Raw genomic sequence first — 18,222 nt, forward strand, 5'->3', positions numbered from 1 at the left:
CTTAAAAACTTTCACGTTTAATTTGCATAAATATTCATTTTCTAGTTTAGTATCTTGATAAAAATACGTATAATTGTTCATAAAAAAAAAAGTATTTTAAAATAAAATACATTTATTTAATCACAATGTCCACAGAGAAAATATTTTTCACAAATAGATCTAAGATTAAAAGCTATTTTATAACTTAATTTCAATTTCTATTGTAAAAATATGTTAAAGTGCGATTGTCAAAATAAGTTGTTTTAATTTATGACAGAATTTTTTTGTTAGTAAAAATTTAATTATTTTGCAAATTTTCATCAAATTATCATCCAAGTTAACGTTACTAACCTGTACACTTGCATAGTAACATTTTTTAAATAAATAAGTTAAATTAATATATTTAGCTCTTGACATTTTCATATTGCGCTTGAATTTTAGCTAACAAAAAGTTGGCATGCGATACGTGCAAAAGGTGAAGGTTTACTGCTGTATCTCTGTTTCTTCCTTTATTAGATAAACTAATTCTAAAGGGTCATTTTACCCATTCCCCTTAACCCTCCTTAAAATAAGGCAAAATTCTTTTAATCTCTTTTTTTTATATATTTGATTTTTGTTATAATGATAGCTTTGCGCAACACCTTGAATTATAAAAGCGTAATTTTCACTTAAGTCTATCGCGATGAGAAAATGTCTGACTTCCAATGAATCGCGGACAGTTTTGAAATGCATTGACTGGTTTTTACTCATGAATGAATGTATTTTCAATTTAAATAGCAAAAAAGACAACGTTTGGACAAAAACATCAGTTGATGTGATTCGAGTTATTAAAGAAGATCTGTCAGTCGTGTGCCGAGTTAGATATTTTACCTTGTCAATATTGTGTTCATTTAAACAATCGAACAACAACTTTTTAATATTTAATATCAGGACATTTCTTGCCTAAGTTTAGATAGAACTTAGACGCCGCATTTTCACAAACCATCAAATCAGTACAGTCTTTGTAATCCTTAACTTTTGGGTACCACTTTTACCGGCTAAAATACAATTTTTAGGACGCAATGAGGCAAACGTACTAAAACCAATTTTGTCGTTCAGATTTTCTTCCTTAAATTTGATACAACTCTCTCAAAGTATACAACACAAGCCTCTTTTGGAGATATTCTTTTGTTCCATCTTCTTTCTTGATACATTCTGTATCCTTCAACCCGGGTATCGGGCGACTGTTATCATCAAGTTGGAAAAAAGTTTTCACTCTTTCATGAAGCTCTGACGATGAAGATTTGCGTTCTTGGCTTGTCGCTTGAGTTGTTGATGCATCATCAATATTCTTAGATGTTCTTATCAATCGACGAGAAGAAAAGGTAAATGCAGCCTTTTTACGTTCACTCCATGAGTCGGGAAGTAGTTCAGCGAGGAACGATTTTTCACTGTTCGACAATGTTTCATCTTGAAAACGACATTGTAATTTATTTACTATCATAAAGTAATCATTTAAAGTAACTTGATTGTTGAAAGTCACTGCCTCTGTTACTTTTTTCCAGTAAGTTTCACAGATTTTCGCATCGTCTCTCAAACTCGGGAAAAATTATTTCACGACCGTGGGTATACCACGAAGTGTTGATAAATGTTTTACTTTTTCTCTTAAGGGATTACAACAATTCTGTCGAACCATTGTTCTACGTAAACATAATACCTTGGAGACTTTTAAGACGACTATTACTTGTTTGTTTATAGCTTGTCAATAGTATAACCTATCTTAACCATAAAAAAGGAGAAGCAGAAGAAAAAATTTTCACGATGAAGTATGGACTAATAAGCGCCAATATTTTAATTTTTTTTGTCGGGACCAAATCTTATCTATACTGTTTTACTAATTTATTTTGTGTAAATTAATAATAAAAAAGTATATTTATTTATTGCTTATAAATTTAGTATTGTTTTTATGCAAAATAAACGATTATGATCTGTGTGTAATACCATCGCGATGCTTCTTGTGCCGATTTCGGCCGAACCCGCTGTTCTCTCGGATTTTTTAGGAAGCCGAATTTTCGATTCTACAAGTTACTTAAAGTCATTATCGATAGATTTTGACCGCCTCTTTCGAATGGTTTGCTTATTTTTTTGATTTAAGTGGCCCTCAAGGTCGAAAAAATGACTTTTTCATAAAAGTACAGTTCTAACCTCAAAATTAGCATTTTCGAAAAAAAATAAATATCACCTTCGGAAAGAAGAGGAAAAAATGCGTCGATTTAATATATTGTTTTAATTTTTTTAAATAATTTGTTGGGTTCTCTGCCAGTTAGAATTAAGAGGTTTCGGCCAAAAAATTACACGTGGGCCACTGGTGGTCCGCTTTTGACTGGACGCTCCCACATACATAGCCATATGCGAGTGTGTGTATATCTAATGTATGACGACTGTGACGAGCTGATCGACACTGTTGCCATATCTTAGAATAACGTAATAATAAGCCCTTTCTACATTGAAGCGTTATGCGTATTATGAAGCACTAACAGATGATGCATTGTAGATAGATCCGTGGAAAATAGTTTACCTTAAGCTCGATTTTTAAAAGGTATCCTACGCGCTCTACGCGCCAACCTCTCACGTACGGATTATGCTATAACTATAACTTTTTCTCAAAAAATTTCGTATCTTCATTTAAATAAGCCCTTAAAAACGGTAAATCAGATACTTAAGTAGATTAGTTTTTTCGAGTAACTTTGTTATTTTTTTGACTGATTCCTTGATTGTATGGATCTGATTTCTTGTGGCACAAGTGAAAAAGACGATCACTGCACATACACACATACAGTACCCTACCACCTAGTTTACCATTTCTGGGAACTCCAATAAAAAGGCCCTGGCTAAGAGAGGAACTGTCCACTCAGGTTGCCGCTTGATGCAATCTGTAAGAGGTCAAAAACATCTTTCGTCTAGTATTCCTGATAAGTGCAGAAAATACAAACACTTTTTGACACACTGTGCCGAACAAAAAAACTTACATCTTGCTTTTACGAAATAAAAATTTCTCCTCTCGGCGTAGGATTGGTGAAAAATAGTATACAACCTATGAGGAATAACAAAGAATCCCTTAAATCGCATGTTTATTGCCCTCGATTTCGGCTCAAGTGTCAGTTGCCTGTGATCTACGACATTCTTTATTTTTCATTCTTTGTGGCGTAATGTAGTATTATCTATAGTTCATTTCATACCTTTTTTTATTTTCAATGAAAATCCATTAAAACAAAAAATTTTCTTCGTAGTCAGAGTTAACATTAGACGTTTAGGATTCTGCTCAAATACTTGTATCTCGACATATTCGGAATATTTCCGCATTATTTTCATACACTGGTAAAGGTAGAGGTAGTTAAAATTTCAAATATCGTGGGTGAATAATCGTAATGGCTTTTTTCATGATTTTTTCTCTGTAATTTTTTGCATGATATCGCCAAAAAACTCTGAACAATGTATTGCACCCTTCATGTAATTCCTTTGACATTTGGCCAATCTTTGAAATTGCATTAGACATTACAGCTTTTCTACGAATTAACAGTTTTATGAATCAAAATCGTAATCGAAATTGAACAGACATTTTTTTTCCTTTAAAGACTACTTGATAAAACTGCCAGATATATTTTTGTATTTAAAATGAAATTTTTGTTTCTTTAATTAGTTCATTACGTTTTCTGGCAAATTATATTTCGATCGGTCTGCAAAACCAAGTTAAAGATAATTTCCAATTTTCCCAAACAATTTTTTTTGTTCACAGCCAATGGATTTTCGTGAATTCATTGCAAAGGCACGATAGAAGTCAAAAAAATGTTTGCATTAACTTTTTTTTGTCCAGTTGCTGCTGATAAATACTATAATCAAAACTACCATTGCAAACCCACTTGCGAATCACCATTAAATTTCGTAACTTTTCCTCAGTCAAATGTTGAAAAACTTAACTCTGAATTGTCACAGGGCTCTGCCCTCGGCCCTGACTTATGGAACCTGGTCTATGACGGACTTCTGCACCTTGAAATGCCTCCGGGGGTCAAGCTGACGGGTTTTGCTGATGACATAGCACTGCACGTCATAGCGAGATCCCGAGAGGAGGCCGAGCGTAAAATTCGGTGGGTGGTCGCGATAGTGTTGGAGTGGCTGCGGGATCATGGTTTCGAGCTTGCGATTGAAAAAACAGAGATGGTCGTTCTCACCAGGCAGAGATGGTTCGGGGGAGACTTCCGCCTGAACGTTGCGGGTGAGGTGATCTGCGTGGGTCTGGTGGTGCGCTACCTAGGAGTGTGGATCGATTCACGGCTCATCTTCTGAGAGCACATCAGGAGAACAGCCGACAAAGCCGCTAGGGTTTCCGGGGGCTTTCATGGTTAATACTGAACGTTGTGGGTCTGCGAGAAGCCAAAAAACGGCTTCTTGCGTCGGTCTCTAACTCGATCCTGCTGTACAACGCAGATGTGTGGGCGGACGCGCTTGCGAGAAGGGATATCCGGGAGCGCCTCATCTCGATGCAGCGCATCAGATCGCTAAGGATTGCGTGCGCCTACCGCACAGTATCCTCCACTGCCGCTATGGTGATAGGACGAACCATTCCCATTGTGTTGCTTGAGCTGGAGCGGTGAAGAAAGTTCCTGGGCTCTGGCGACGAAAGCGATAGTGAGATACGGGAAAAAACGTTGATGACGTGACAGCAGGAGTGGAGTCAGTCTGATATGGGTAGGTGGACTCACCAGTTGATACCGCACCTGCGGCCATGGGTGGAGAGAGGATACGGAGAGGCGAATTATTACCTCACCCAGTTCCTCTCCGGGCATGGTCAGTTTAATGCCTATATCCATCGCGATACCGTCGAACATACGTTTTTCGTGTGTGAGAGATGGTACCGTGAACGCCAGCAGCTGATAGACAGGCTTGGCGTGGCACCCACCCCCGAAACCATCATCTCTGAGATGCTACGCACCGAAGAGGGATGGAGGGCAATGGATGGCTTCGTTTAGACTGTCATTTGGCGTAAGAAAGAAGAAGAAAGAGCTGCTGCGCAAGAGGTGGGGGGCCCTGAGTAGGCTGCCAGAGATGATTTAGGCACGAAGGTAAGAAAGCAGCCTACAAAGAAGCGCTAGACAAAGGTGCCAGTCCTCAGGGACCCCGAGTCCTTCTCAGGATTCGGGAAGATTGGCACCTATAGCAAATGATGGCGAGCTTGCTCATTAATGCTGTGAGACGCGATGGTCTTCCTGGTGGCTCTACTCTGAAGTAATGCTAACGCATGGTGGAACAAAAGCCACGTGGCATGAGGGGGGGGATGTAGTGGGTACGGGTGGTCTAATAGAAAAATCCACCAAGTCCCACACTACCGCTGTCCCTGCGGTGTGCCTTAATGCATTTCTCCTTCCTTCACAAAAAAAACAAAACAAAAAAACCAACTTCTACTACTACTACTAGATTCAACTTTGACCCAGGTTGAGCTAAGTTCACTTTCTTATCTGCGAGGAAAAGCGTCAAGCATCTAATGGTGGTTGCAAAGAATATAGCCTATAAAGAAGCGCTAGACAACGTGTACTGATCCTCTGGGACTATGAGTTCTTATTAGTACTCGAGAGGATTGGCACTTCTAGCAACTTGTAGCTAGCTTGCTCACTAATACTGTGATATTTAATGTTCTCTCTGATGGTTCCACTCTATGGTTATACTAACGCGAGTTTAGGGTGAAATTAAAGCTACGTGTCATTAAAGGGGAGGGTGGGTAGTTAGTTAGTGTTATAATAGAAAAATGCTGAAGAGTATGACTACTTTCAAAAGAAGCACCATTATACTACTACTTGAAATAATTTGTAACCTTAATAAGGCTTAGGGGGAGTAATACTTACAAAATTATGGTTTTAGGTCAGATAGACTTGGTCAGCTGCCACGACAGAAAATAAGAATTAGCACAAACATAAGTTTGTACATACGCATACTTGTTAACTCTTGATAAAGTAACGATCATGCTTACCTTACTGTCAATCATTATAGACAGTTTGTTGGTTTGTTTGTAAAAGCAGTGAAAATACTTTCTAGCTCGAGGCTAGCTGCTCGAAAGTAAAAACCAAATGATTATTCTAGATAGCACAGATAATGCCGTTCATTAATTATTTAAATACTGCAATCGTTTCCTTATTCTGAGTTTATAAGACGGTGTCTTAAATGCTTAGATTTATTACATATCAATGTACAGAATTATGGTGAAAAAAAGTTGAATCTTCACCTTAAAAGATTTTAAGGTCTTAAAATGACATAAAGCTATAAAGCATTAGAAAAAAATCTAACTGTTGTTTAATTAGAGATGCTTCATATTATATAGCTCCTTAAAACTCATAAGGTAAATCAACTCTGATAGAAAAAGTGAATACATACTGCAAACTCTTTTAAAAACACCGAGAAGATGCTTCAAATAAACTTCGCTTTTGATACACCAGTGTGTTAACAGTATAGATAAAAGTACTAAAGATAAAAAGAGAATTTTATTGGAGAGTCGTTGCATTATTATTACAGAACTGGCTTATTATTTGAGTTTCTTTTTTGGTCGATTCTAAGGAAATTTTGAGAGATGATTTAAGCATATAAGATGTATATTCGTGGAGTTTGTTTCATAAGTAGTATCAAACACAAATTACGTAAACTAAATATGATTTCATTCTATTATTAAAAAAGGAGTTTTTAATACAGGATGAACTTAAAGTCATAGGAGAATACAATATACGCTTACAAATCTCTTGAATAAGACTGATTCATTAAAAGAAGAAAAAGCGATACACAGAACGTGTGTATAAAAACCATCAATGGTGTCAGAAAGAAAAAGTTCCGATTGCATTAAACGTAAAAATTTTTCAAAATAAACAAAATATTAATGTACATGTAGTAGAAAAAAAATAATTTTATCGATTTTTTAATTGGATTGAATACCATTGTAAGTTCATTTTGAGTTAAAACATGTACTTACAAGTTATACAAATAAAATATATGATAAAGAATAATTTAGAAAATACGAGTAAAAAAGCATTACAATATGTAGTTTACATGAATATGTATGGATAGAAAAATTTAAGCCCAAAATTAAGCATTTAGATAATTTAAAAAAAAACTAAAAAAATTATAGATGTACATTGGAAGACGAAAAATAAATATGAAATAAAATTTTGAATCTATTAAAGGAAAATTTAATAGAAAAATCCTGTGGCTATTTCGCAGCCCCTGTACTACTAGCTTTTGAAACAGATGACAACAGGTAACTTGGGCTACGATTAGATTTTAGAGAATGAAACATAATCGTTTTACCATTATCTAAACAGTTTTTACTTGATAACGACTCAATATTAAAACAAGAAACTCCTCTTATTTTACAACATTAGATATAAATTCTACATTTTGGTAAATCCTCTTGTGCGTATAATATAAAAAGACAACAGCGTTTGTAAGACAAACAGGTGACTTTCAATAGACTCTCGGTTTCTTCTCGTATTCTTCTCGAGACGTTTACTCTCCGGTTTGAAAACTTCAGCACAAACATTCCAAAAAATTTTAGGCAATAATTTAAAAAAATTTAACCTACAATATTTTACAGTAAATAATATTGAAAATGTCTATTTATGTTGAAATAATTTGAAAATACACAGAACGTACAACCAAAGTACAAAAAAAGTAATAAACCAGGCTCATAGAGTACAATTAAAAATTTTCATTGCATTAAACTTGGCTCATTATTTTTGATACATAACAAAAATTTATTTAGTAAGACAAGTTAAGAATACTTTGTTTAAAAAAAAAAAAATTTTTTTTTATTGCGAATACAAACAAAAATATTAGGTAGTTTTCAGAAAAACAAATTTTTAGACATTCTAAAAAGTGCAATAATCTTTAAACCTTTGTATTATTTATTAAGAAAAAATGTCAAATTCGTATTGTCAAAAAAATGCAAAAATATTTTTGTAAAGATAAATTGAGTATTATTCTCACAACCAACATAAGACTTAATTAAACTATTAGCAGATGTATCTATTAAGAATATAAGAGTAATTTTGGAACTAACAGAACTTCGTAGAGAAGACAAGACCATGGTATATTTTTAGAAGAAATAAAATAAAACTTAAAAGAAAAATATAGTAGTTTTCGTTGGATAAGTGCCATCGTCTCTGGAGCTCATAGAACGATGGTGCTAATGCAGCGAATTCTATTTTTCCTATTGAAGGAACACCAGCCTCTAAAAAATGCGCGAGGTAGGAAAATGGTATTTTCTTACAATAGGTACAAAGTGCAACTGGCGCTTCGCGCCCTTGTCATCACTTTTGGTCCGTGGATAGAAAAGTTTTTTGCGCCCTCCAGACCCAAATTACTTTTCTGCCCTAGGCCCTAAAGTGATTTACTGAGCCCAAAAATTACACCTTGGGACTTCCGTAAGAAAATCATTATATGGGACTAGGGCATCAACATGCAACAGCCTTGCCCTTCGGACGCTCTTGTTTGTACTTCGTGCCCTAGTGACGTAATCTGCCCATTTCGAGTGTCCAGCTATAAAATAAGCAATTCAATATTGGCAATTGAGGCTTATTGAAAAAGATTTTGATGTTGTCTACGATTAGAAACCTTGGAAAAAAGTAAATTTCAAAGCCAGGCCTGAGAAAAAAGATAACCTAATCTATTATTTATCGTAATACAATTTTAAAATAAAATACGTGCCAGGACAGAAGTACAGAAATACGGAAGCACACTGTTCTAGTAGAAATCTAGTATTAACAGCAAAAGAAACTGAACAAGTGATCAGAAAAATAGTGAATTTTATAAAAATACAAGATATAATTGAAGATCTAAGAGCAAGTGAAAAAATAATAACGAAAAAACAAAACTATATTCAAGAGATTAGTTTTTTTTAAATGAATCGTACGAATAAAATAGTTTTACCTAATAAATTAAGCAAAAAATTAATTATATATATATAACTGTGTCATATAAGAATAAGGTGACTACACAAAAAAATTTTTTCTATGTATACCACAAAAAATTTTCAAAACCACGAAATATGAGTGAAAAATAAATCAAGAAAACAAGAAAAACTTGGTTTGTTGTTACACTTAGGATCTGTGACAAAACCATTTGAAATAGTATTGATAGACATCATTAGAGGCTTTTTAAGATCTAGATTGACACAAAATATTCACATCTTTTGATAGATCTTTAGAAGGAAAGAACACTGTTATTTTAACCTTAAAAACATAGAATGCAAACGATATCATAGAATTCATTAAAAATAATGCATTAAATAAAATAGAAATCATTCTCACAGACCAATTTCCAGGAATCAAGCCAAAAGGATTCAAAGAGTTTTCAGAAGAAGAAGGAAAATTAATTTATACAGCAGGAAATGTACCGTTCCAAAACAGATGAAATAAAAAATTCTAGTAACATATCGAAAACACTTATAGAAAAGGATAAAGAACGTTCAAACGACGTTCAAAAACACACGAGTTTGTTAAAACTAAAATGAGATTAACAAATAAAGACAATCAGAAAGTTTTGTAGTGTAATAAAAAAGATTATAAAGAGTAAATTCTAATTGTTGCTTCCTTGATAACAGATGAGATATTTTACATTTGTAATTAGTGTGAATACCTTATGAAATCATAAAATTTACTATTTATCTACAGAAAAAAAAATTGGATCATTATTTTTTTTCAAATGATAAGCTTACATATAGGTCGTTCTACAAAAACTACGATATTTTTACGCCCCCTTTTTACATTAAATGTTTAGAGTTTTCTAATTATTTTTTTCCGAGTTACATAAGGTCCAAACTAGTTAAGAACTTTTAAGCCTGCTTCTACGATTTTTTATTACAAACCTTTATCAATTTAAGTACATTTTTTTTATTTTTAAAGAGCGTTATGGTAATAAGAAGCCTATCATGACCGTAAATGTAATTTTTTGCGATTGTAAATTCCCGAAATGAAATTTTTCAACGAAATTTCGTTTGTCATATCTGTACCCTATACCACTTCAAACACTATAGTCATCTAATCGGTGTTTTTAAATACTACAGATAGCCACATTAAAATTTGGTTCTGCAAGAAAAATTGACTGTGTTTCCGTAAACTCCAAAGCACAAGACAATTAATTTTAGATGTTTCAAAATTCATCCCTATGCCAAATTGAATCATTTGTGGTGCGCAATTAAAAATTGTCAAAAGTAGGCTTCAATAATACAACGACCCGTACATAAAAACAAAAATTTTTTTCAGTTCCAAACTATAATATGATGTTCTCAACACCTTAAACTTTTAGACAGTACAAGCTGCAAAAAATTAAATTTTTAAATGCTTCGCGTTACGGGAATTACATTTTGGCCAGTTTTGTCAACCGTACAGCCATGAAAAAAAAATTTTCGCTTCGATCTTAAAAATGCGTATAGGGAAAATTGATTTAGACTATTTAAAAAAAGTTCTGATTCAAAATAATTCGATCCGTCGTTGTTTAACGTAGGGTTTATGTAATATCGCACTTTTTGTGAAAGGACCCATATGCTAGTAGAGCTTCGTCCCCCTGCGCGCTTTGCACGCAAACTCCTTAATTCTGTATTTAAAGTAAGAGTTGTGTGGTTTAATACAACGACTTTATTTTAACTCTCAAATTATGAGTCCTGCGATTTCATACTTGTAAATGTAACGCATATTGCATATAAGTACTTCATATTACAATATACTATACGAAGCATGATATTTATTGCTAAAGATGAGATATTGCTTAAGTATCTGATTGTTGATCCGTATTCATTACAATTTCTAACAAAAAATTTTTTAAAATTCTAGTGTCACAAATAGTACAATAAAATGAAAAATTAACAGTCTGGAAAAAATTCTGTCAAAAATGAACAGTTAAAAATAAAAATGTTATACAAAAAAAACAACCATGTATAAAACAAGCTATTTTTTGGAATGAATGTTGAATGCATATGTTGTTCTGCAAAATTTTGGCAAATAATAAGACAAGAATTTAATTCTTGTAAACGTAGAAGAATATTTTTACCTGCTGTAAGTCTGTGTGATTATAAATTAAAGCAACTATTGTTAAACGATAACGGTTTTAGATATTTTATGTGATATTACAATAATACGACCTTTTTTCCATCGTTTAGTGGCTAATATGGTAAGAAAAACAAAAAGCTATTTATAATTTGGAAATTGAAGTTCATGTTTGTTACATGACACCTAAATTTATTTCAAACAATTCTGAAAATCTTTTTTACAGTAAGTTGTATGTGTATATACATAAATGATGACTTCTTTTCTGTAGAAAAAGTTTGAAATTAAACCTGATATTATGTAAGCCGTATGTTAAAATACTAACACAAATAATAAAAGATAACGTTTACATACAAAAACTACAAACTATTTTATTAAGTTATATATGTATACAAAGTCTTTAAAACTATAAAACGTACTTTTCAAGAAAACACTACAATGAAAATCATCGGAACAATAAACCAGTTACATCAGAATATGGCGCTTTTATTGCTTCAAAATCAGAGATCATGAATTTTGTGTGTATAAAAATGATTAACCAGATAATACACCACATTACACATATTCAAATAAATTATCACTGCATGTTAATTCAATGGTTTTTCCTTTACTATTTTCTTCAAAAGATTTAAGATAAAGTACTTATGATATGCAAAAAGTTGTATAGAAGCACAAAATCTCATAATACTCAAAAAAATTGAGGATTAACTGTTACCAGAGCCGAATAGATCATTCACTTCGAAAAAATTTGAAAATAATAAACTAAAAAGCATTTTCATTTTACCTTTAACATACATTAGTGGTACAAAATATATACAAAAACGTTTGAAAGGTACCACTCTTAACTACAGATCAAATATTACTGTCAGATTATGTTATACAAAACTAAAATCCATATTAGATGATATAATCAAGCAAAATATTATAGGAAAAGTTATTTTCTACGTTGACACAGTTAAATTTCAAAAAATAGGACTACCAGGCTTACGTTATTGTTACATTGCATCCTAACAATAATTTATTTATTACTACAGACATTGACAACTAATATTTAATATTTTAAATCGAAAAAAATATTTTGGCAGACATTCCACTTAATTCATACATAAAAGAATTGGTTTTTAGACATACGCTTTATAGACCTCACAATAAATATAGCCTTTGTCTTACCAGCTATCAAAATGTTTGTACAAAAAACTTTCCAAAAAAGTTGACTGAATATAATATTTAGAAAACATTTTTCTCCAGAATTTAAAAAAAAAAGATAATAACTGTGATACTTAAACACACAATATAAAAATGAGTAATCAAAAAATTCCAGTTAACAATTCCACGCTTGTACTTCCATTACAGACTATTTTAGAACACCTATTTATATACGCTGATGAAAATGATATAGAATTATTTGACCAAATATCGGAGTATCTAAATGATCGTTATTCAAGCCCTATGAAAGCAGCAGGGTCGTTGCAGAAATTTTCTCTTTGTCGACAACGCCATTCGGTATTTAACTTACCAGTAAATGTTGCAAATAAAGAAAATATAGTTGTCAAATAAAATCATATGTTCAGAGCTACAGTAAACTCATGGAAAGCTTTGAAGGCTTGGTTCAAATTAAATGAAAAAGATTGTTTTGCAAGAAAAATTTGCTATGTTAATATTTCAGAATGATACTGTTTTTAATCAGTAACAAAAACTTGGGTGAAATAGGAAAGAGCTTAAAATAATTTATCAATAGGTCGACTTAACGTAATGTCCCCGAAGGACTTGGAGAATTTCTAAAAATTCATTTTAAATCGCATTAGTGGAGCAGAATTTTTTAAATGTTAAGAACAGTTGACGACATGCTTCATACTACATTTTAAGATGTTGCTATTGCTATACGTTTAGTCGAACATCATTCCCAAATTCAATTTTTTATTTAAAATAGTTGTCAGAAAATTACTTTAAAAAAAATAAAGAAAATAATTCTCTTTAACAGCTAAATCTAGTTTTTAAATTCTAAAAAAACTGCAAAAACTTTCAAAAAAATCCTTACAAATAGTTAAACAAATATGACGTGATTATTGTAATACAAATATCCATTTTGGCAATAAACAAATTGTTTTAGGAAAAGATTTCAGCCAGATTGTTCCAACTCAAAAAATCAAAAATAGAATCATAACTATACAAAAAAGTTTTTTATCAGTATTAAATTATTGTATTTTTGGTCGTTTTTCCGTACTGTAGAACTTGAAATCAATATTTTTTTAACTGACAAAACATTTTAAAAATAACTATTAGGGAAAAAGAAATCATACCATTGCAATAGCCAAATAAATGTATAGCAACTTATGTTTGTTTTGATATTTTTGGTACAGATATTAACTATATAATGAGTAATGCTTTACTTACTTCTTATTACGACAATACTTACTTCTTAAATAATAAAATTTCAAATTACTTAAAAGGAGGAATGAAAAAAAATTACATCATAGATCAAGCCTCTTACAAAGGTGTTGATAAATCTGATGGTAATATTTATATAAATTTTCTAAAATTTGTGGAGGTTTATCTCCGCTTGTGCTTAGTTTAAAAATTCGAACAATAGTTGGGTTAATACGAGAATAAAGTAAAGTTGATGGCTTATGTAACGGTATAAGATTATAAATTATGAAATTACTTAAATACAATGGTAAAGCAAAAATTTTAACCAAAGAAATAATTTTGTAAAGAGTTTTTGAACCAAAAATTACTCTGAACACAGAAAATTCGTCATTACCATTTGTTTCATACAGAAAACATTTCGTTTAGTCTATACCGTTTTCCAGGACTATAAATAAATCTCAAAGTAATAGTTTTTGATAATATCGGATTATACTTGAAAAAACCACTTTTTTGCATAGTAACTTACACGTCGTGTTATCATGACACGAAAATAAAAATAGAATTTATAATTCAATAAAACATGATGATAATTTAAAAACATAAAATATTTTTTGAAAAAAAATTTTGATGTTATTTTGTCTAAAGTAAAGACAAATTTGAATCTTATACATTTGCAGAAGTATAAAATTGTACGTCATATTATTGCGCATTTTATTTTAATAATAAATACATGTATGAGATCAGTAAAATTATTATTAAAATATTGTTTTATGCCGTAATAAGGTAAATTTATATAATTATGTTATACTATTAACTTTTAATAAAAAACAAAATGATACTGTATTATCATATGTAAATATGATTTCCACGTATACTGTTTAGTTTTCTTAAATGTCAGAAATAAAAAAATTTTTCAATTACCGATTCCGTTTGAAAACTTAAATTTGTAATATCAAAGTAGAACATAAATACATATGTATTATAATAACCTATATAATAACCAAATAAAAAATACATTAAATTTCTTAATAATATTAAGTTTTTTTGCATATTTATTTTTGTACATCGTAAATTGTGGATTATTTAGGTTTGAAGACGAAAAGGTGAAGTTTATTGGAACATTTGACATATTTTCATAACAAGGGAAAGATGATTCTTCTTTTTGTGATAAATAGAGTTACGAGCGATGTCAATAGTTCTAATATTTTATAATATTATTCGTTGTTTTTTGTTCAAGTACGAAAGCATTATGTCATGTTATCCATATTTAATAATGCAATTTAAAAACTGATTAGGAATTTAATATAAAAAAGAACAGCGCTTCAAAGCACTTCCTCACGGGTGGTGCGGAGATGTGTAAATAAACTATAGATGAAACAATTTTAAAGGGATTGGTGAAAAGTGGCTGAAGAGAGCTAGAACAAGTATTGAAGCTTTGGTCAGACAATTTGTTAAGAGATTATTAGGTGGACCAAGAGGAGTTTCTAAAAAAGTGTAAAGAAAGCTGCAACGAGGGTTGTGAAAAGTAGTAACTAAAAAAAACATAATAACTGATATAATTTCACCTCATTTAGAGACGCAGCTGAAGGATTGCTGAAGGGAGTTCTTTGAAGTTGTGAGGGGAAGTTTATTGGTTTTCCCGGTTATTATGTTAAATAATTGTGAGGGAGGGGGAGGGGCAAACGAAAATCAAACCCAATAAAAATAAGGTAAAACCTTGTTGAGAGGGGAGGCTCAGGGGACTCTTAACGATTGCGTGGTGGGCTGAGAGGAGCTCTTCAAAATTGTACGGTGGGCTAAGGGGGTCAGAAAGGGGATTTGTGAAATGACTGTAAAAAAATGCTGTATAATATAGGGAAATTTACATATAAATAAAATAAGCCTTCTGCAGTCGTTAACATCTAAAAAACACAAATGCAGTTTAAACTATTATTAGCTATTACTAGGTATTATGTAATAAAGACACTATGTCATGGTTCATTGTAATTAGTTGAGGGAATCCTAAAAAAACATCAGTTACATACGTTTGTGAAACTTAATAACAGTTTTTGCGTTATATTAAGTGATTCTTTAAAATAAACTATTTTAAAATAATAGAAAAAATCAAAAAATTGATTTTTCATTCATATTTGTTTTTTGAAACTAAAAATAAAATTTTTAAAAACTATCTGATACAATCAAATTTCTTTTTTAGTGATATTTATTAAAAAATGAAAAAAAACTGACCAAGATTAAATAAAATTGGTCTACAAAATCCTGAGTTGTAACAGATGAACACCTTAGCTACATCACTTAATTTTTATTGGTAACTTTATAAAAGAAATTCGTTTTATGTTATATGAATATTGTATCCAATGGGAAACCATAAACTTAAAACATTTAAGTTCGTTGTACCGTTGTTAACTACAATTCATAAAAGCGTTTAAATGAACAACTTACTTGACATAAATTTGTTACACCTCAGAGTATTTAATAAAATGTAATTTTTTTTTTTTTTAGATAAATGAGTTAAGTCATGTAAATGTTCCCGTGATGCTATTACCAGATGATTTTAGAGCTTATAGCAAACTGAAAGTTGATAACCATCTCTTCAACAAGTATGTAAAATTTTTTTAAAACTTTCTTTAAACTAATGTATAATTTATCTACCCTAATTGTCCATAAATTATTTGTCCATAAAATTTTACTGCCGACTGTATTGCAATCCATAGTATATATCATCTAGTTGAGCTCTCTCACTTACCTGTTAACTAATTTAAAATTATTTTATTTACATTATTTCATTATTCTTTTGTTTGAAGTGAATTGTGGTCATGCTAATTTGATTACGTTTGTGTAGTATTCTGTAATTAGGTTAATTTATACCGTTTCTCAATTCCTACATAGTAAAAATTATTCCTAAAAATTCTGATTCCATTTTTTGTTTCTAACAACCTTTTTAAAATACCACAAAAAAGTCACTACTACGAACTGGTAGCTTTCTTTTCTATACTAAAAGTGGTTGGACTGCTGACTAGACATAACTTATTGTTTTTCGTAACAAAGTACATTATTACGTGAATGTTTTCAAATTTTAGCTCAGCTAATTAAGAGAGGTGTTAGCTCAACGGTAGGTACGTTTGGTATGAGAAATAGCAATGTTTTAGAAGTTAATGGTTGATTCCTGATGAATACAGATTTTTTAAACGGCTATGTGCAACAAAAAGTTAGTGTGGTTCAAGATATTTTTTTGCCCCACAGGCCTTTGAGTCTGGGTGAATGCAAAACAGTGTTAGGGCTTAGAAATTACTGAATTCACTACTATGGGCAAAAAGCGCTGGCCTTACCAGTGGGGAGTAGTCCCTGAAATAGGGAGCTTTGTAGGAATGCTTTTTTACCTGCATTCTATGCTTTCAGAGAAAGGGCTGGATAAAGTGGTGAGGGCTGGACCTTTACTATAGGGAGTTTTCTCCCTGAAAAAGCCACATTGTGACAAGCGAAAGGAGCGAAGAGAGTGCCAGCTGGGCTAGCAAGGTGTGCTTACAATGACAAGTTTTTCTTGATAAACTCTCATTTCATAAATTAATAAAAAGTTAATCAACAACACAAGCTCCTAGCACCAGGTGAACTGGAGCACATACTAGACACTTTATAAATTAATAGAATATTAATTAACAACACAAGTTCTCCTCACCAGAGAACCCCCGGTGATTATTGGCCATTTTAGTAATCAACAAAAAATTATTTAACCACACAAGCTTCTATCAGCAGCTGATCCGCTCACTTGACACTCAATCAATTATTAGAAAATTAATTAATATCACTAGCATTTATCACCAGGGGACCAGTCCTTAGTGGAGTGTTTTATATGTACAGTATGAAGTATTAGTTAATTAAATAATTTAGTTACAACTGTCGGTAATAGAAGGCCTTTATAATAAAATCGCTTTTTATATCAATCAATGTTTTGTTAACCCATAAAGTGGCTAGTAAGCGCCCCGGGTCACCTGGTGATTAATTCTTGTGTTGCTTATTATTTTTTTTTAATAAAGTTGTCAGTAAGCGCACCGGGCATCCGATGGTAGCCATTAATGTTAATTCATTGTTAATTAATGCCTCAATAATTAGTAAAGTGAGTAGTGAGCGCCCTAGGTTGCCTGGTGATGGGTGCTTGCAATAGGAAATATATTTTTCAACTAATAAAAGGGCTTGCAAGCACCCTATGTCATTTGGTGATAGATGCATGTGTCATTAATTAATTTTCTGTCAATGAATAAAGTGGTCAGTAAGCGTCCAGGGTCACCTGGTAATAGGTGCTTGTGCTATTAATTAAGTTTCTATGAATTACTAAAGTGGCCAGTTAGTGCCCTCGGTCAGCTGGTGATGTGCGTTTGTGTTAATAATTTTTGTTTTATTAATATATAAAGAGGACAATAAGCGCCCTGGGTCATTTAGGGATACGCGCTTATGGTATTAGTTAATGTGTCGTTAACTAATTATAAGGCCAGTAAGCTCCAAGGGTCACCTGATGATAGTTGCCTGTGTTGTTAATTTATTTTCTGTTTATTTATAAAATGTCCAATAAGAGCCCATGATCACCTGATGATAGGAGATTGTGTTATGAATTCTGAGAAGTTTTTAATTTTCTTGTTCCATAATTTACTGCAATTGAACACAGTGATAAGTTTGGTGTTAGTTAATATTAATAGATAAAACAATACACCCTTACACAATGGTGGTGAGTGTGTGGCTCCAGTGACTTAGTAAGGTAAAGGACCCAATACTCGACCGAGCATGAATACTCGACCACAGTATTAATGTCATCTGCACATGGGCGAAA

The 18,222-nt window shown here is 31.9% G+C and overlaps 1 protein-coding gene across 6 annotated transcripts in view; it reads left to right on the forward strand.

Moving 5' to 3' along the window:
* PIP4K (phosphatidylinositol 5-phosphate 4-kinase) overlaps positions 1–18,222 on the forward strand; it is a 541,345-nt gene that overhangs the window by 176,757 nt on the left and 346,366 nt on the right. For all 6 annotated transcript variants that reach the window (XM_089594386.1, XM_089594383.1, XM_023390965.2 and 3 more), the window contains exon 2: positions 15,903–16,000. In XM_089594386.1, the coding sequence (XP_089450512.1) occupies positions 15,936–16,000 (65 nt within the window). In that variant the 5' untranslated portion in view covers positions 15,903–15,935. The remainder of the gene's footprint in view (positions 1–15,902; positions 16,001–18,222) is intronic.

Source organism: Copidosoma floridanum, unplaced genomic scaffold, assembly GCF_036245765.1.
Source record: "Copidosoma floridanum isolate Cflo_tuat_1 unplaced genomic scaffold, Cflo_Japanese_pri ptg000021l, whole genome shotgun sequence".
Lineage (NCBI taxonomy): Eukaryota > Metazoa > Arthropoda > Insecta > Hymenoptera > Encyrtidae > Copidosoma > Copidosoma floridanum.